The sequence below is a fragment of the Nothobranchius furzeri genome, chromosome 1, assembly GCF_043380555.1.
Source record: "Nothobranchius furzeri strain GRZ-AD chromosome 1, NfurGRZ-RIMD1, whole genome shotgun sequence".
In the NCBI taxonomy this organism is placed as follows: domain Eukaryota; kingdom Metazoa; phylum Chordata; class Actinopteri; order Cyprinodontiformes; family Nothobranchiidae; genus Nothobranchius; species Nothobranchius furzeri.
Window position 1 is genome coordinate 72978863 of NC_091741.1, and position 20251 is coordinate 72999113.

The 20251-nt window shown below is 41.3% G+C and overlaps 1 protein-coding gene and 1 long non-coding RNA gene across 3 annotated transcripts in view; one reads left to right on the forward strand and one right to left on the reverse strand.

Moving 5' to 3' along the window:
* The window catches only part of afg2a (AFG2 AAA ATPase homolog A), a 249339-nt gene that overhangs the window by 153516 nt on the left and 75572 nt on the right, over positions 1 to 20251 (reverse strand). For both annotated transcript variants that reach the window (XR_008562907.2, XM_054739358.2), the window contains exons 12-14: positions 11032 to 11241; positions 6933 to 6986; positions 6614 to 6693 (exon numbers count right to left, since the gene is read on the reverse strand). Coding sequence is in view for 1 of the 2 variants with exons in the window: in XM_054739358.2 (XP_054595333.1) it covers positions 6614 to 6693; positions 6933 to 6986; positions 11032 to 11241 (344 nt within the window). In the remaining variant the exon portion in view is untranslated. The remainder of the gene's footprint in view (positions 1 to 6613; positions 6694 to 6932; positions 6987 to 11031; positions 11242 to 20251) is intronic.
* LOC129162913 (uncharacterized) lies at positions 1198 to 2799 on the forward strand. Its single transcript, XR_008562909.2, has 5 exons — positions 1198 to 1329; positions 1566 to 1641; positions 1719 to 1837; positions 1914 to 1983; positions 2528 to 2799. It is a non-coding gene; the product is annotated as an uncharacterized lncRNA (long non-coding RNA).

Sequence of the window (20251 nt, forward strand, 5' to 3'; positions counted from 1 at the left end):
CCCCCGCAAGAACAGCCATGTACAGCGCTCAGCCACTGTAGCCACAGGTGGGAGGGAGATCTCGGGAGAAGCGCAGAGCACATTGACTCCTGCAGGTTGATAACCTCGCCAGGCTGAAGTCCACCAATCCAAAGGCGGGGGGGGGGGCTTCACAGCATCTGTCTGCATTCCTTCGTCGGGGTTATTTTGCTAGCATTTCTAGGCTGCTCTGGCGTCAGATTCGGATAACAAGATTTTGTTTGGGTCAGGCTGAGATAATTTTCCTCTCTGCCTTCAGTCTTTACTGATCATTCCAGTCCTTCAGTGAAGCCAATTTAGGTTTTTAAACTTGTCCATAACGTCCGGTGACCCTCTCCGAGATGACATCCATTTTGCGCACTACTACCGGTATCGCAGCTAGAACATTGTCCAGCTTACGATTAACCTCAAGTAGCGTCCCAGTCTGTGAAGTCTCCACACGGAAGGTGCTTTCCGTGGGTGCGGGTCACCCTCTAATCGCTCCCGTCTTCCCAAATTTCCAGAAAACCAGATATCCTCCCACTCCAATCAGAAGAAATCCAATGATCATCAGGCCAAATATCCACACGTCTTCGACGTCCCCAATGGACAGCTGGGAGAGGCATACGATCTTCCACTCCTTCCAGGAATCCAGCATATACCCCACCGGGTGTGTCCACTGCGGGCATGTGGGAGCTCCGCTCTCATTGTTGAAAAAATCTTATCAATCGCGTTGAATGACCAATTTATCAGATCCATAGTTAAAAATAGGGTTTTTCAGAAGAAATGCAGAGAAGCGCTCTGTGGGCAGACAGGACAAAGAGCCTTGGGAAAAAAGATAAGGGAGCAAAAAGAAAAGCGTCTGTACTCTGCAAGTGCCAGGAATATGAAGCACATATATTAGACAATTTGTGTTGTACACGATCTAAGTTACTAAACTCCCACAACAACGTGATGTTATTATTATTTTCGGGCTAAATCTGCCCAATAAATCTGCTGTCAGACTGATGTAGTCCTCCACCAGCTTGCACTGGTCCAGGCTAGAGCCTTGCAGGTGGTTTTTAACTGTCTCTCTTTACCTTCTAGTTTTAACATGTAATTATTTTTTAGCTTATTGTTACAGACGTGTGTTACTGCTCTTAAAAACAACTATAAATATATTTGCAGTTTCTTTATATTTCACATAGCCTCCCAGCAGCTGTCTGACACTGGGACCAGGATGGGAATTCCACCCAGAGCAGCTTCTACACTCCTGAACAGACCCAGGTGTGGTGGAGAGCTTCTGAGCAGCTTCCATCTGAATGACAGGACAAGCTACATGAACTGATCCAGGTAATAATAGTGTACTCTGTATTCTGTTTTTTTCCTTACGTCTCAGCCTGGCAGGTCATCACTGGAGAGGAGTATCTTCCCAAGCTCACACTAACATCCCGTTTTACCTCAGGGCTTCCTGATCTAACAGAAAAACCTGTAGCTCCATCCTTGCTCTGTTTTCCACATGTTTCTCATCATCTCTGGAAGCGGCCTCCCACAACACTGTGATGTTATATATAATTTTATTTTTTCAGGCTAAATGAACCCATGAAATCTGCTGTCAGACTGATTGTTGCAGCTACAAATGGTCCAGACTAACATGAAGTAAAGGTGAGTTGTTTTTAATCATCATGTACTCTTCATTACAACCTTTGAGTTTTAACATCATCTGTGCTTTTGTTTCATAGCTTATTGCTACATGTGTGTTGCTGCTGCAAGCTTGGAGCTAGATTACATCATGACATCATGAAGGAGGCGACTGATTCTTGTCCTGTGACACTTGGTGACGTGTGAGCTGATTCACCTCGTAAATTATTTTTACATTAAATATTTTGTTTTTTTGCTATCAAAAGTAAATTAACTAATAACCTGCATTATTGCAGGACACTCAGCAAAATATGGGCGCTACATCATGAGGCAGGCATGCGTTAATATTCTATAAGAGCACATGAGGTGAGCAACACCACAGATTATTATTGTACACTGTCCTGGATTTGTTTTCTTTCTGCATCTCATCATTAGCCTGGCTGATCACCTGATAACTCCTGGCATCTGGTTATGACTTTACCTGAAGGACTAACAGCGGAAGGAAAAGGATACACACTCCAGGGGCGGAGCTACTGGGGGGCTGGGGGGGCAGTGGGCCCCCGGCTCTGGCTTGGGAGGGGCCCGGCCATGAGGGGGATGAGAGGAAATGGAGGAAACTGTGCCTCCAATAAAGGCCGTTTCACACGGCAGGAGCCTGCAGAATGTGACAAAATTGCAAGCTAAAACTCTCAATTCCGAGAATAATTTTATGTATTTTCCAAGAAATTACCATTGTGAATAGGGCTGCGTTGTCTATGTATCAGTTTTACATAAGTAGGTTGAAGAACTGTATTGTTAAAACTTCAGAAATAATTTATCTTTAGATCTGTTTTTGAGAGCATGTTCGTTTCTGTGCATTTTGCTCAAGCACTGATCAAACTTTTGAAATTTTGTCCGTTTTTTCCTGCAGAGGGGATCCTGCTAGACCAAAGTGAACTCCTGATCGACATTGAAGTCTTCCTGCAGAGCTTGTAGCTTCGACACCATGCCAATAGAAACTCCACTGAGTGCTTTCCTTCACCAAGGCAGGACCCAGTGACTCATTACTGTTGATCAGTCAGGGGCAGGTAATTTTGTGTTTCATGTTTATTTATTCCTCCACAGATTACCAGCCATAATATATGAACACATGTTGTATTCTCGAGATCTATGCTGTGGGTAGGAATAGAACAAATATGTTTATTTTGTTTTCTAATGCTATGTCAATTTTTCTCATTGTTTATCAGTAATTTTCACTAACTTATTTGAGCATCTTTAAATTTTTCTGTATTTAACGGTTGCAAATGTTAAATGTAAAGTAAGATTTTTTATTTTCTCATTGTACTGTCAATTGTATGGTAAAATACCGGCAGCTGTGGTTGCCAGGAATTTACCATAAAATGTATTAAGTAAAAATAAAATGCTGTAATTTCTTATACAGTTTCACAGTTTTTTTTAATTGTCAAAGGTTTTAATAAGGTTTACCATATTTTTATTTTTACAGCTATATGCCATAATAAGGTTTATCCTATTACTAATAAATTAACAACAAATCAATGTAAATATTAATATAATATAACCTTTTTTAACTGTAAAAATCCGTAAAAAGCTATGTAAAGTTGCATTTTTTATATGAAATTACTGAATAATTGACAAATATATCAGTTTTTTTCCTACCATGATTTAGATAAAAAAAACATTGCCTACTCTAAAATATAGGATTACAAAACCAGTATACCATATTTTTGTTTACAGATTACATATTTTTTTCACGGTATATTCCTGGCAACCACAGCTGCCGGTATTTTACCGTAGACTTGACAGTTTTTTTTTATGGTGTATCGCGACTTTTACGACAGTGAGTGATGTCACTGATCAGCGCCAAAAGCCGCCCACAAACATTTATAACGTTAAAAGGTTTACTGTGTCAAAGTACAGTGTAAGTGAATACATTCATGGGTCAGGGAGAGCATCTTTATGATGTAAAAAGTGGCGTTCAATGACCAAAAAGAAATGCACTGTTCTTTAAGGCGCTCTGTAGAGACCACAAAGCGGCGTAATTCCCAGCGCTGCGGGGGATTTACACTGGATTTGTAGGACTTAAAAGTATAGAAAGCAAAAGAATAAAAGAAAACAATCTTTTATATTATATAACGCCTCTCAAGATAAAAATCACAAGGCGCTTCACAAAAGCCAAAAAATTATAAACATAAAAAGAATAAAACCAAAATGAGAAAAAAAATGTTTAAAATTACAAAAAAACATAAATTGTGATTAAAAAACATAAGGAAAAAGAGAGAGAAAATGAATCCCGAGAATAAGAGAAGAATAAGGAGAGGGAGGTGATGAAGGTCACACCAAAACCAGTCTGAACAGGTGAGTCTTCAGCTGCTTTTTAAAGGAGTCTACTGAGTCCACTGATCTCAGGCTCAGGGGGAGAGAGGTCCAGAGTCTGGGGGCCACAGCAGCAAATGATCTGTCACCTTTGGTCTTTAGCCTGGTGCGCTGCACAACCAGTAGGCTTTGATCACTGGACCTCAGGGACCTGCTGGGGGTGTAGGGACTAAGAAGATCACCAATGTAAGATGGTGCTTGTCCATGTAAGGCCATATAGACCAGAACCAGGATCTTTAAATGAACCCTGAAGTTGACTAGCAGCCAGTGAAGCTGGAGGAGAAGCGGGGTGATGTGGCTGTGTTTGGAGGACTGGGTCAGAAACTGAGCACAGGCGTTCTGAACCACCTGTAGACGGTTCAGGGAGGTTCTGCTCAGACACGTGAGAAGAGAGTTGTAGTAGTTGTATAGAAACAATGATTTTGAAGCGGTATGAATGCTACATGTTTTTTCTTCTTTCAGCAACTCTTCCGATTTGTCAATATCTTTTTCTATATAGTTACAACCAATGGCTTCATCACAAGTCCCATTCAACAACCCTACAGGGCCTTTTCCCAGCACATATACCAGTTCTGGTACTCAGCTTTTTCTGGAATAACCTGGATAATGGTCCTTTCAAGCCAGCTCAGTGAAATTAAAGCCCTGTTTACAAGACACACAGTGCTGGCAAAACAGCATAATATTACTCCAATGGAGTGCCTTATAAAAGCGCCTTGATGGCATGGCAATTTTGTGGCATTCATTTCGCCTCGCCTGGTAGTAGTGTGGCAATTGTCTATCTCATAAATGGCGATTGTGCCTTGGCGCAACAGAGGGAGGTGTCATGATGACGTGGGGAGTTACTGCAGAGCTCTGGGCGGCAACTATATTGAAAATGAAAGTAAACATGGGCCGTAAGTTTTGCTTTTGAACAAAATCAGCTGAGACGGCAAACTGGAGCGCTGCAGTGCTCCATGAGTGTCACTCTGTTAGAGCTGGAGCTCAGACCATCAGAAGACTGCAGAGGCACTGATGAGGACAGACACCTTTAGGAACGGCTTGTTAAAAAAAACGTAACGATCGCAGCTTAACTCATTCACTGCCAATGACGACTAAAGTCGTAATTTGCATTTTTTTACTGCGTGGGCGTCAGAACGTGCCCCCGCATCGTGAGAACAAACATCTCAGCTCTAAAGCCGATCTTCATCTGCATACATCACATGTCACGTGATAAGGGAGCAGAAAATCCTTGTGTTAGGAGATCTTTTTGGCCCGTTGCTGTAAAAAAAAAAACCCTAACCCTAACGCAAAGCTTCTGCCGATCACAATTCAACAACGGATAATGAAACAATGGATAAAGCTTGAAACGCGCAGATTCTTCCTGATGTAAGAGGTGAGTCTACTCTTTGTTTTGGTTGTTTTGGCGTCGACATCATCCTAGCGCGCAACGTTCTGTGACTCTTAAAAAACAGTAAAAACAGTGAGAAACGCTGGCAGCGAATGAGTTAAATCACAATAAAAAGAAAGATATTTAACAAGGTTCTTTTTGCTTTGGAAATGAAGGTGTTCCTAGTTACGTTTAAAATAGTTTAATATTCAAAAAGAGGACATAATTAACATTGTAAAAGAAAAGCTAGATATGTCCAAGATAAAGGGAAGTCTGCAGCAGCGCAGAGATCACCCCCATACCTCCTTTATGCTGTCATTGCCTGGTCTGAAAGACGATTGCGCCACGGTCTGACCACTTATAAAAAACCTAAGGTTCCCTAATGGTGCCACGGTGTTGCGGCAAATTGACAACATTGTTTTGTAAAAATGGCACATGCAAAGTGGCAATGATGGGCACAGGGCTTAGAACAGTGTTATTCAATTTCTTATGGAAAAACTAAATATTTTAACTAGAAAACAAAACAAAGGTGGAATTTCATTAGGAGAGATGCATTAAAACTTTGCTTTTAAAAGCTTGAGATGCATCATACAATTTACTTGACAAAATCAAACTTATGAAGTTACTAAAATTACCCACAAGCTCGTCTGTTCTCCATCTTACAAAGTTTAGTTTCATCGCCTAGTTCAGCAGGAAGCACGCTGCATATTTGGCCGTCCCCATCTGCCGTGACAGAACACAATGAAGTATTTGTGCGCCTCCAGTCTGTGTCCTCTGTCCCCCAACCCCCGTCTCTTCCCTTTAAGCCACAGATGTTCCCGGTGCCATCCCACTAAAGCACTTCCGAACAAGGCCATGCTCTGTGCTCACTGGTAGTGAAAAGCCACGTAAGTCTGAGAAGACTTTTCGGGAAGCGAGTGGCCAGCTTGGACAGTGCTGTCATATAGACAGTCATGGATGTTTGCCTCTTCCATCGTGTGCGAGTCACTGTAAGATTTGTGGACACAGACACTGTGGTCGGTTAAAGAGATCGCGGGGATGATTATGAATTTATTATGGTTGGACAATGACTAACCACTGTGCTGAAAATAGTGAACACTGGAAAGCAGCAGAGGGGAACAGAGAGCAATTATCCTCAAAAACATTTTAAAGAGGAAACTCACAATCATCAAGCCATTTTTGAGATTCTTTGGCAGAACTCGAACATTTTTGGGTCCAACTTGAGGCCCAGCTTTTGCAAAATGAAACACACAGTACCTTCCTCGTTCACTGGCGAGAGCGTCAATCTCATCAAAGAAGACGATGGAGGGAGCGACCGCCCTCGCCTTCCGAAACACCTGCAAGCAGTGCCAGCAACAATAGCAGTGACGACAACTGGACAAATATTTAACAACTGATGAATCACTCTGGCCCAAAGGTACACATGCACAAACATAGAGGGGAAGCCCTCAATAATACCAGAAATCACAACTACACACATCCTGAGCAGGACACGTCCCAACATTAAAAATACAGGGACTCCTGGTTTATAAATGGTAATAACATCAGTCAGGTGAGGGTAGCTCCATGTTCTTACCTCTCTAACAGCTCTTTCTGACTCCCCAACATACTTGCTCAGTAATTCTGGTCCCTGAAAGAAATTATTAAATGGATTTAAATGAGAATCAATCCAAACTGAAGAATTTTATAACCAAAAGATCTCTGGAAATGAACTGAAATCATCAAAAATATCATGAAATAATAACCTGCATTATCAAGACTCCTGACTGTGCTTTTGCAAAGTGAGGATGTGATGCAGGACACCAAGACAAATGTTTCAGTGTACATTAAGTACTGGGCTGCAGACGAAACGTAGCGACAAAACAGGTAACAGAACTGTTTCTGTGTTTTAAAAAGAACGACAGCATGGAATTAGAACCACAACACAGCATGAACACACCTAAGATATACATTATGTACTGTTTGATGTTTGTACGCAACACCTGCACGTTTCTAGGCAAAAACAGATTTTCCAGTCTGCAAGCAGTGAAGTACTGATAGGACAACAGGGCTATTAGTGTTGAGACTTCTCCAGAATGCAGCTGGAATTCAGCCGCATAAAATAAAATCTTACAGGTAGGACAGGGGATTTGTCCTCTCACACAACCTACAGCCAGACAACACACGGAGAGCTGGCAGCCAAGATGAATGTGAATTTAGATCGTCTTTAAAAGTCAAACATGTGTCATATTTCTATGTAGTTGCAAGTTTCTGCAGCTGAAAGACTCTGGAGAAGAGATTGAGCCTATTGCTTTATAGCCCATTTCTCTGCTATTTTCCAATGAAAATCCTTATTTACTCCAGTGTGAGTTATTGGATCGTGTGAGTCGATCACTGAAGCATAGATGGGTTTGAACTGTATTCAGAGATGAAATGATCACGTACCATTAAAACCACCTGATCATAAATAAAAGACAGGCTGATTTAAAGGAAATTCAGCTCACTTTTATATTTAGCTTAGTACTAATAGAAATGATAATCTTAAAAGTATTTAAATCTGCTGGGTCGAAATTAGGAAAAATAAATGACAGTAACAGGACCGTCCCCCACTAAAGATCCGAAATTCTATAAATGTGGTTAAAATGCATTTATTGACTTTGAGGTCTATAGCTTCCAAAACCTGCATCTCATCTATATAAACGTGTGTGTGTGTGTGTGTATCTATCTATCTATCTATCTATCTATCTATCTATCTATCTATCTATCTATCTATCTATCTATCTATCTATCTATCTATCTATCTATCTATCTATCTATCTATCTATCTATCTATCTATATATATGTATATATATATATAATATTTCAATTATTGTTTGAACATCCCATCTTTGTGCCTCGGCTATAGTCACAGTAAGTTTTGGACTTAATCAGGCAACTGTGGAATAAGCTGGACCAATGGTTTGATCTCTAAAGACTCCACCATGAAACAAGCAAGACTTGGAGGATTTGTGACACAGTAGACCTCTGGTGGTCTACTGGGGTCTGTGTTTTTATTGGCATTAACATCAGGGAGACAGCCTTTTGTTTAGAAATAAAAGTAAAAATCCAAATATAAATAAATAACTTTAATTGTCTTGATGTGATTTGTGCTATTAACCCTTTTGGATCTTCTCCACCATCTCCTCGTTGTTTTTCCTCCTTTCCTCGCTCAGTCAGACCAGATAAACATGCAGTCAGAAGAACTTCCTCCACTGCAATCTGGTCTCTCAACACCTCTGAGCTGACTGAGGAGACAACACTTAACTTCCAGCCCTTTTGTCTCCTGCACCAAGTGTGGAGGTGGACTCACTATTCTCAGGCTCCTCACTCTGTGGCAGTGCAAAAAGGCTGGACATGGGGAGTTTAAAAACCACTGACACTGTAGAGAAACAAGTTGTGTGTGTGTGTGTGTGTGTGTGTGTGTGTGTGTGTGTGTGTGTGTGTGTGTGCGTGCGTGCGTGCGTGCGTGCGTGCGTGCGTGCACGCAGGTATGCATCTGCGGATGTGAGTATGTTTTAATGGCTGAAGGGAGGAAACTGAAACTGACAAGATGATAATAGGCCTTTTTTTACACAGAGGAAGCCGGCTGAGCCTTAAAGTATCCGCATTTAAATCGGGATAACGTATCTATGTCAAAGCAACCGCTGCACTGGAAAAACCTGATACTGTTATTGCAGATGGTTGAGAGTGGCTTTCAGCAGGAGGGACAGGATGTTTTTTATCCCCTTTTCACCGAGCAGATTCTCTTTGTGATAACTTTTTAACTTGCTGCTGAGGATTACAGCACAACTCTAAACACTAAAGTCTCTAAAACTAGCTGAGAAGTAAGAAGTATGTTTTAAAATCTGAATCTCTGGATTAAACCCTTACTAAAGCTTATTTTTGAATGAAAATTTTGATGAAATAATTATTTAAACCTGTCGCTTGTTTGGAGCTGAATTTTATTTGTTTTCCTTTTCTCAATTGAAATTTGTAAAATAAGCAGTTTTAAATAATCCTGTATTGTATGTAGGATGAAGCATATAAAATAAGATTAAATGAAATGAGCTAAGTCTGTGCTGCTGTAACAAGTGAATTTCCCCAATTTGGGATCAATAAAATCTAATCTATTTTAATGCTTGAAACTTAGTGGTGAAAAAAAAAAAAACAAGTTTTTCCCAATTCTAAAAGGAATGCATAACATTTGCTTAATGGCGCCCGCTGAGCTCTTCAGTCTTGACTTCCTGTCTTTTCTAAGTATGCACCAATCAACAATTCAACAGGGTGATCAATCAGTGTCTGTCAACAAGTCTTGGATGGGGAGGAGGTGGGGGTGACTGTGAGGGGGCTGCAGAGAAGATGGGGTGATGAATGTGAGAGGACAAACATGGGGTCAAAGGTCAGAAGAGGACGCTCTCTGCTGAGGAAGCTTAGCTACAATGCCAGCTTCTTCAGCTCATCAAGAAAAAAATGATCACGGTGCTCAAACCTTTGATAATTCAGTAAAATGCTATTTAATTTTATATTAAATTGGGAGATATAGTTATACATTAAAATGTATTATGAGCATATTGGTGGACAGAGAAGTCTTGATTGTTTAAATTACAATATGTATCATGATGCTTAAAGTTGGCATCAAGATACACTGATATACATTTGCAGACTATTCTAATTTTTCGAGTTTGGCCTGTAGATTGTTGAATGTGAGAAAGTTTACAAGCATAACTTAAACAAAACTGTGTATACGTGTTTAATGTGAACACTGAAACAATGTAATTGTCAATACATTAGCAGTGGTCTCTAGTAGGAATAAATGTCTTGTAAGTAGTACTCTAGGGGGAAAAAAGCTCCGGTGCGCCTGGAGGCCATGGGAAAATCAACAAGGAGAAAGTAGCTTCAGATGACAAGATTAGGAGTCTTATTTCCTGATATTTGGACATCTTACATAGCAACATGACTACTACTGACTCCGTTGGCTCTGCAATGCTGATGTTTTATCTCCACAAATAACACAAGCCTAAATCAGTTCTGCTGTGTGGTGGAGATGCTAATGCTAACAGTTAGCTTCTACTAGCAGATACATTATCTGCTGTTTCCTGGAAGCTAAACCAACAACAGCCTTCCCCATTGTGAGTCAAGATGGGTGAGTTCATGAATGTTACGTTACAGTGTGACATAGATATGTCATGATTCTCAAATCCTAGAGTTTCATAGTCCATTTTCTATCAGAAGCTAATGCAGGAGATAGGTGCAGGAGACTATTTTCATGTTCAGTCTGCATGTTTAGCTCAGATAGACAGATCATTTTCAAAAATATTAAGTAAAAATTGGTTTCTCGGGGAAGGACTTTTTTAACATCTTAATTGACTGACTGCCTAAAATGCAATTATAAAGAGAACAACAATGCAATCTGATCAAGTTATGTTTAGTTTCAAAAAGTTGAGCTACAAGACTGGGATAACACAACAAATAATTAAGCAGAAAATCAGCCTGAATAGTTACATAAAAAAATGGATATCATTTTTTCTAAATCAGGTATGAAATTAAACATAAAAAATACAACCAAAACTAATATTTCTTTAATCATCAGGATATAAAACAACAAAACAAAAAGAAATATAAAACCTTAAAAACAATGGTTTGAACAGAAACAATAGCTTCAGTGACGAAAGCTTACTTTAACAGCCAGAAAGTTGAGGCCACTTTCATTCGCTAGAGCCTTGGCGATCAGGGTCTTGGAGCAGCCTGGTGGCCCGTAGAGCAGGACTCCTTTAGGTGGTTGGATGCCCATGCGGGTAAAGGCCTCAGGGTGCCTCAGAGGCCACTCCACAGCCTGCTTCAGCTTGAGCTTCACCTCTGCCATGCCACCAACATCAGACCAGCTCACCTGGGAGGAGGATTGAAATACGAATGGAGGCACTCTTTTAGTTTGGCATTTATGGGCCTGGGCAGAATTACAGTAATACCGTATACACAAATACAGGCAGTTTTTAAAAAATAGCAACAGTGTCAGTTTCAGTACTCATGAAAAGAAGCAGTGCACTAAGGAAACCATAATAAATAAATAAATAACCATAATAAATAAATAAATAACCATAATAAATAAATAAACAAACAAACAAACAAACAAAAAATAAAATGGATGCATGGTTGAATTTTCTTTTGGAGACATTCCATAAAGTTTGTGAATGTGACTGCATCACATGACAGTGTGAAGGAGACGCATCGAGAGAGACGAGGAGAAAAATGGCAGCTCGCGCACCAACTGGGATGTCAAAACAGAACACAACTTCTGCAGTTTGGGAGTATTTGCAGTTTGAGGCAAATTATAAAGGAGAGCCGGTAAACACCGATGAGGTCACTTGCGTAATCAAAAGTGACCGGGAAAGATGCAGGTCTCGTCGGCACAGCAGGGGAGCGAGCAAGAGCTGTTTGGAGCCTGCTATTAAAGGAGACAATACAGTTTTTCTGGTGGAAATATGCTGCCAGTTCTTTCCAGATGTTGCGACTAGCCCAAAGTGCCCGCGTGTCTGTGCCACAAGCTCATTGAAGCAGGTTTTCAGCACTGTGGCAAAGCAGTCGGTTCACAACGTCCTATTTTGATGCCAGAAAAGGTAAACATGCTGGTGTTTCAGGCAAAAAAAAAACTTTTATAAGCTGTGTTTTTTAAAGATAATATTATGTGTGTTATGTTATTAATAGTGTTTTGTAAGCCAGGGTTATTTTTACTGTTTTCCCCTTTTGTCCATCTGCTCTGAATAGGTTTGTTTCCCCAACCGTTACCTTACCTTACCCAACTCACTGCTGGTTTAATTTCGGTTGTATTGTAAATCTCATGGTATTTTGAGATTTCTCATTATTATTCAGGATTCTCGCGAGACTGTGGGGAAATCCAATGAGATTTAAGTTAGGGAAATGGGGCGAGGAACCCAAACTGTTTGTTGAACATGTGTGACCAAAGAAGCTCACAGTTGCTGCAGGTATTAGTCTTGGATTTGTCTATTATTTCTATTTTATTCTTTTCTTGTCACCATCTCAACTGCTGGCATGTTTTGCAGCTTGTGGATGTGCTTTCGGAGAGAGACGTGATTTAATTGTGATTATGAACTGGGAACTGGTGAGCTGTTCAGCTGCTATATGCCAAAGCTGGTTAGCAAACAGTTTAAAACATTTTGAATGTCAAGTTTGTTATTTGAATAAGAGCTATTTTGTTATGTTTATTTTGATTGCTTTTACCTTGTCAGTTAAAGGAAGTTAATCATGTACATGCAAATTTGTTTTAGTACATCCTGATTGGATTCATGAATTGATTTGACTTTTGTAGATTTCTGTATGGAAAGGCTAGCACCAGTGTTGATATATGGTCCTGTTTATGCAGATCAGGTCATCATCAACTAGATGGCTGCATGCTGTGTCCTTGAACCTGAACATACAATCAAGAAAATGAATGTGCATCATGACACAAGTTGACCATTACAGCTTCAGTATTAATTATTGTCCAAACAAAAGTTTGCAAACTAAACCCAAAATATTGTACACTTGTAATGTGTATCAGTTCAGACAAATCGCCAGAAATAAATGCAACAGACCAAAATAATTCTGATTGCACGCTGATGTCACTGTTGTTCTAGTGTAACCCCTAAAACGACCTTTCAACTTTCTGAACACACGAGTAAACGGCAAAGAATCTTGAGTTTGTCCAGGAAAGAAAATAAGAGAAAAATAAAAGCAAATTTGGAGAGAAGTGGAGGAAATGGAGACTTGGACTGGACCAGAGAGATTCTGGCTGGAGTGAACAACAACAGGGTAGGTCTGCCAAAAGCTGTCTGTCTGACAGATGGAAGAAGGGATGAAAGGAGGGAGAGAGTCCAGCAGCAAGCAACCGGAGGAGATAAAGCAGATAAAGAGCAGAGGCCATCATCCAAAACCAGCTGCAATCTCCTTTTACCCTTCTTGGGTAAAAAAAACACATTCTTTCTTCTTTACTTTTCAACTTTTTCCTGTTAAAAGTTTTTTTTCTTTCCCCTCTAAAATCACCTATTTTCTCCACCCTTCTTTTCCATATCCTTTTTGATCTATTTCATATCCCCTCTGTCCCCGTTTGTTATCTGTTGTATCTCTGCATCGTTGTTTTCCTGTCCGCCCCCACTTGGCTTTCTCATAATAAAATTGCATGCACAAAGGGACACTCGGGCTTTTCAGGAAGTTATAAAGGTTGCCTGGATACTAGAAAACCTGTACAATGTTTGCATGAAGTTCAGCCATCAGCTCTCCTTGCAACAATGTCTTTTTAAATCTAATTGAATGAATGTTACAAAAGTGCAGAGAAGAAGTGAAACTACAAAACCTGTTTTAAATCCTCTGAAATCCAAAGCAGATGGCTGATAATGTTTTATACTTGAAGGTCATATTTTTTTTAATTTTCCACAGCTGTGAGACGGACCATAATGTTTTAGCCTGCGTGTGTTTATGTGTAATATTTGTTATATTAGAAACAATTACTATATGCATGTTTTTGTCATATAGCTTTTTTGAGTTCTATTATAACAGTATTTATCGTTTTTAAACTCTAAAAATGTGATACTTTTATCAAACAGCCATGATTTGGGAAAATTTACATTTGACTTGTTTATCTCTTTTTACTACCATCCTGTCAAAGCTGAAATTAATTGGCATGAGGGTGTATCAGTATCATCCCAAACTGTTTAGACATTAAAAACAGCCAAAAGTGTAATGACCAAACTGGAGAGACCCGTGAAGACAACCGAGACACAGTAAGGCACTTTAAAGTTTTTATTATGGAACACACAGAGGAATATTACCAGTCTGAAGGAAGGGCTGTAGTAGAGGCTTAGTCAGGAGGAGAGCGGGGGTCAGAGCCGGGGAGATCAGAGAAGTTCCAAAAAGGGGCAGGCAAGAGGCAGAGTCAAGGATCCAGGTCCACCAGAGGCGAAGACAGCACTAGCTTAACCCTGGACACGTGGAAGGAGGGGTGGACACGCAGGGCCCGGGGAAGGCGGAGGCGAACCATTGCCGGGTTGATGACCTTGGATATTGGGAAGGGACCGATGAAGCGGGGAGCCAGTTTCCTGCAGTCCAACTTGAGTGGGACATCAGCCGTGGACAACCATAAGTGGGAGCAGAAATGCGCCATCGGTGGCAGAGCGGACATAGACCACTGAGGCCCGGAGGAGACAGCGCCTGGCGGACCACCAGGCATGGCGACAGCGGAGGGCGGCAGCATGGGCAGAGGGGACCCTGGCCAGTGTCTCTTGAACGGAGAAAACAGGAGGTTGGTAGCCATAGACAGTGAAAAAGTGAGACACACCTGTGGCCATCATGGGCAGGCAGTTCATGGCCTGTTCCACCCAAGGCAGGTTCTGAGACCATGTCGTGGCATTGTCTCGGCACAAGAGAAGTAGTTTGGTCTCGACCTCTTGGTTGTGCCTCTCCATCTGACCGTCCATCTGTGGGTGAAATCCAGAAGGGAGGCTCACCTGAATGCCCAGATGGGCGCAGAATGTCCGCCAGAATCTGGACACAAACTGGGGTCCCCTGTCTTAGACAATGTCCTGAGGTAAACCGTGGAGGCAAAAAACTTTGCGTGCCAGGATGTCCGCCATTTCAGAGGAGGAGGGAAGTTTCCGGAGGGGAACAAGATGGACCATCTTGGAGAACCGGTCCACAATGGTGAGGATGACCTTGAATGAGCTGGAGGGGGGAAGGCCTGTGACAAAATCCATACTTATATGGGACCAGGGTCTATGGGGGATGGCCAAGGGTCAGAGGAGGCCCGCCGTGGGTCGTCGAGACGACTTAGCTCGGGCACAGCCAGGGCAGGCCGGGACAAACTCTTTCGAATCCTTGGTCAGTGTGGGCCACCAGAACCTGCTTTGAACCACGGTGATGGTCCAGATGATACCTGAATGGCAAAACAGACATGAGCTGTGACAAAATGATAGTACCTCCGTTCGTAGGTGGTCGGGGACGAACAGCACTGAGGGGGCGCAGGGTGGTGGTGTCCTGCCTCCTTGAGTTTGTTCTCAAGGGCCGGCCTGGAGATGCCCAGCAGGACACCTTTGGGGAGAATAGGTCTGTCTGCAGATGGACAAGGGACTGGTGACTGTGGTTCCATGGACCTAGACAGGGCACCGGGCTTGATGTTCTAAGAACCGGGCCTGTAAGACGGTGTGAAGGTAAAACGGCTAAACAACAAGGGCCACCTGGCTTGGCGAGGGTTAAGACGGTTGGCAGATTTGAGATACTCAAAGTTGTTATGATCCGTCCAAACCAGGAAAGGGGTAGTGGCCCCAACCAACCAATGTCTCCACTCCTCCAGGGTGAGCTTAACACAGTGGCGGCTCCAGAAATTTTTTTCTGCAGGTGCTATGAAGGAGCTAGTCTTTTTATTGAGGGTGCTATGAAGGAAGTGGTCATGCCATGCGTACCTATTATTCTCTAAAACACCTACAACACTAGCAGATACACATGCATGCACAACACCTCAACAACACCTGAAACAATCATTAATATACATCATAAACTTATGAACAATCGCTGACTTTTCCACGAAATCATAAACACATACAGCCACACAGAAAACCACCTATAGTGTTGCAAGGTTAGCTAACATTAGCGTTAGCATTTCCAGCGGCAAAACTCTTGACTGCTGCGGCGGTTGAGGGTTGACTAACTTCATCCAGATCCGTAGGTTTTTGTGGGTCTGAGATCACTTCCAAAGATTCATTCGTTTCTGACTGAACCCGTGGAAATGTGGGCAACAAAAACCGATCCATTTTACCACTAGCTATACCTTTCACTCGTTCACAGGTGAAAAATGAGGTCAAAGGTTAACATCAATTTCCTGTTTTGGTTTAGATTTTTACTATCTATTTGGTAATTTACTGGTTATTTTTGTTTTTGTAACCCAGAAGCTAGAACCTTAATGAGGTATTAACTAATTGGCTTACTAATATGATCCATCCTCAATTTAGATAAAATATAAAATATAAATTAAGGAAATTAACAATACTAATTAATAGATATCTAATTAACTAATAGATAATTTCATAATGAATTATTGGAAGGGTGAATAACTAAAATAACGAGTTTAATATTAAACATCGGTTAAAACAAGAATCTTGAACATCCCTAACAGAAACAGAAGAGGAAAGCTGTATACTATTGGTCCAGGTGGGAATCTGAAATTTCATTGGCTGAGAGAAATAAGTCCCGCCTCCGCGAAATAAAACCGTGCGACGCAGCTGAGCGAGAGGAGAGACAAACGGCTGTGCAGCACGCAGATACAGAAAGCAAAGACTGAGCGGTTAGAGAGAGAGAGAGAGAGAAAAAAAAACAACGGTCGAGGCCGTGAAGTACCCTGATTTGGGTGCCGCATAGATAGAGGGAGAGGCGGACTTGACTCCTTCTAATAAGAGCTAGGAACTTGGAACCAACGCGGTGAGTAAAGAAAAAAAGAAGAGAAAAAGCTAACGATGCAACTTAAAAAAAAAAGGAAACTTAAATAGCTTATCAAATTAATTCCATTCTTATAGATTTGTGTGGAGACGACAGAGTGAACCAATCCTCTGTAGGAGGGAACCGTTGGAGCGCGTTGGTGAGTGAATGAGATTAAATTCAGTAAATTATTAAATTCAAAAAGCTAATTACAGCAACCGAGGTGACAGCAGTGGGCTGCTAGACGTTAGATCCCAGGAGTTAACATCTCAAACTACCAGTTAACGGTGGTAGGGCATATAGGAGTTAACGGCTCAAACCGCCAGTTAACGGCGGTAGGGCATATGGGATTCCCAGGAGTTAACGGCTCAAACCGCCAGTTAATGGTGGTACGGCCTAGATGTACAAGGTCCTCAGGGGCGTTATAGCTAACGCCATAGAATTAGCAATGCGTCCCTTAACCAAACATTTAATAATAAAAAAAATAGATAAATAAAAATAAATAAAAGCTAACTGATTAGGGAGGAATTATTTTACAAAGGTGGACCAAAGGACCAGAATTTATATTTTGTTGAATTTTGTTATAGAACATTTTATTTATTTATTTATTTATTTATTTATTTATTTATTTATTTATTGTGTTACAGATATACAAGGTGTCACAATGCTGTATAGAAACACAACTAAATGTATCCTTGTTGTCATGAATGTATTTCTTGTTGAATAGTGTAGAGTAATAGAATCTAACTGAGCCTATTGAGCTGAACAATTGTTGTCATATGTAATTATATTTCCAGAGCTACTGAGAATTATTTTAATAGACAATCAAATTGATGTTATGTTAGTTGAACTGTGAACCCAAACATGATTGGCTATGCCAATAGAGTGAAGCATTTGTTTAACTCTGTAAGACTTTATGCTGTGATGTGACGAGAAGGGTCGATGCCAACTCGCTAACAGTCCTGTTGTTTACAGGCTGGGTTTTTTTTTTCCTTGGGTTTGATCCCGACTCCTATGATCACTCACTTGGAACGAGAACTGGATTTCTTCCTGACGAGGGAGATGGCGAGCCTTAACCACTGAACGAACCAGGACATCTCAAGTAACTGAAGAGCAGACTGCTCTCTTCTGTGAACAATCTCAACGGTGTGGTAGGAAAAAATCGCACCACCGGACTCTGATTTTCTCCCCAAGCGTGGGGATTTGACTTGACGCCGGCTGACTTGTGACTCATATGATCAAATCTCATACCGACCATTTTACTATTGTCGATTGTTTTCATCTGTTTTTGTGTGTTATCTTTATGTGTTATATTTCCCATTATTATTAAAATTTAGTATATAAACCGTTTCATGCTATACCCGTGACTCCAGTCATTCTTAAACAACCTCCAATTCTCCCCGAACCTAATTATTGGCCCATTTGTTTATTTTTTCTTTTAATTATCTTATTGTATCCTGTAATCCGGTTACATAAAACTTGGCGAGCCAGCCAGGAGAATTGTAGAGTTGTTACCTTAGCTAACCATTGACTGACATCATAAGAGTGCCTGGAGGTCACAGTGGTTTGCCATTTTGGCATTATTGGTACTTTTGAGTGTTTTAAAATGGAAGTTGTAAAAACAGAAAAGGTCAAAGTTTCAAATGCTGTTTTAATCAGTGGGTTAACTGATACAGACCTTGATAACGAAGTCTTTGGGTTTATGGAAGGATTCGGACCAGTTAACAGGCGCATTAAGTTACCAAACTGTGATCAGATTATTGTGGAGTTTCAACATGAAGCCACTGTTAAGGAATTAAAGAAACAATGTTTACCCTATGACAAACCTTGTACTAGGAACCCAGATGTTTTCTTTCATATTCAAGACCTAGCCAGCGCGTACAGTCTAGAAACTAGCACATCTGCCACTGATGCCTATCTGTCAGAGCTCAGGGACATAGCTGCGCGTAGCAATCAATCATTTAAAGACCTTCTAATGGAGGAACTGGCAAAAATTGGGGAATCTTTAGGAAGGGATACCCATGCATCTGAACCAGTCACTGAACCAGAGCCAATGCTCCATAGTGACCAAGTTACATATTCCCTGCCTTTAACACCAGAAGTTAACTATATGAACAACTCAAAGGACAATTGTCCACCTACAGAGACTGGAAAACAAAACCCTTGCATTCCACCAAATCTTTTAAACACACCTGAGGTTCAGCGAGTTATTGTGGAACACATTGTTAAAAGCAGTGAGGTTATCCCTCCGCCTACTTCACAATACAGACTAAAACCGTTCTCAGGGCGAGTTCCACACCCTTCTTTTGAAACTGACTATGATACTTGGCGTAGTAGTGTAGTGTTATGCATAAATGATCCTTCACTCACCAAGTCCCAAATTGTACGAAGAATCGTGGAGAGTCTGTCAGCCCCAGCAGCGAGCATCGTTAAAGCTCTTAGTCCAAAATCCGACCCGGAAACGTACCTTGAACATCTCGATTCAGCTTACGCAGCTGTCGAAGACGGCGACGAGCTCTTTGCTCGCTTCTTAAACACAAACCAGGACAGTGGTGAAAAACCTTCCGATTACTTTCAGAGGTTATACACCTTGTTAAACCTAGTTATTCAGAGGAATGGAATTTCCTCCAGTGACGCCGACCAGCAGCTGCTCAAGCAGTTTTGCAGAGGCTGTTGGGACAGCTCGCTGATTTCAAACCTGCAACTCGAACAAAAGAAAGACAACCCGCCTCATTTTACAGCACTTCTCCTCAAACTGCGCACTGAAGAAGACAAACAGGCTACTAAAGCAGCACGCATGAAACAACACTTAGGGGCACAACGAACTAGAGTGTATTCAAATGTGCAAACAACATGCTCTCAGAGTAAAAACACTTGTGAACTGGAAATAGATGATAACTGTGATGACTTACGCAAACAAATCGCTGAGCTCAGGAGCCAAATTGCACAGCTTAAGGTTAACAACACAGATAAAAAGGCAAAGAAAACTCAAAAAGAGTCAAAACCCCGTGTGGGGACTAAAATTCCAGATGAGCCCAAACAGATTCAGCAGATAACAGCAGTGGTGCCCAGACCAAAGCCTGGATACTGTTTTAAGTGCGGAGAAGATGGCCACATAGCTTCTAGCTGTAGCAACGAGCCAAATCCAGCACTAGTTGCAACTAAAAGACTTGCTCTTAGACAGAAGCAGCGCGAGTGGGAGATGTCAAAGCCAATTGCTCAGTCTCCTCCTTTAAACCGGTAGAAGCTCCTATCGTGGGACAGATAGGTGCTAAAGTAGAACCAAGTCCCTCTAAGGAAAGGACAGAGAGACTTTTTTGCAAGCCAGTTCATGCTCATTCAGTGCCAAAACTTCCCAAAAGATTAGTGGGTGGGCGATGCACAGCTACAGTCTCAGTTAACAGTGTTGAATGTAATTGTTTACTGGATTCAGGGTCCCA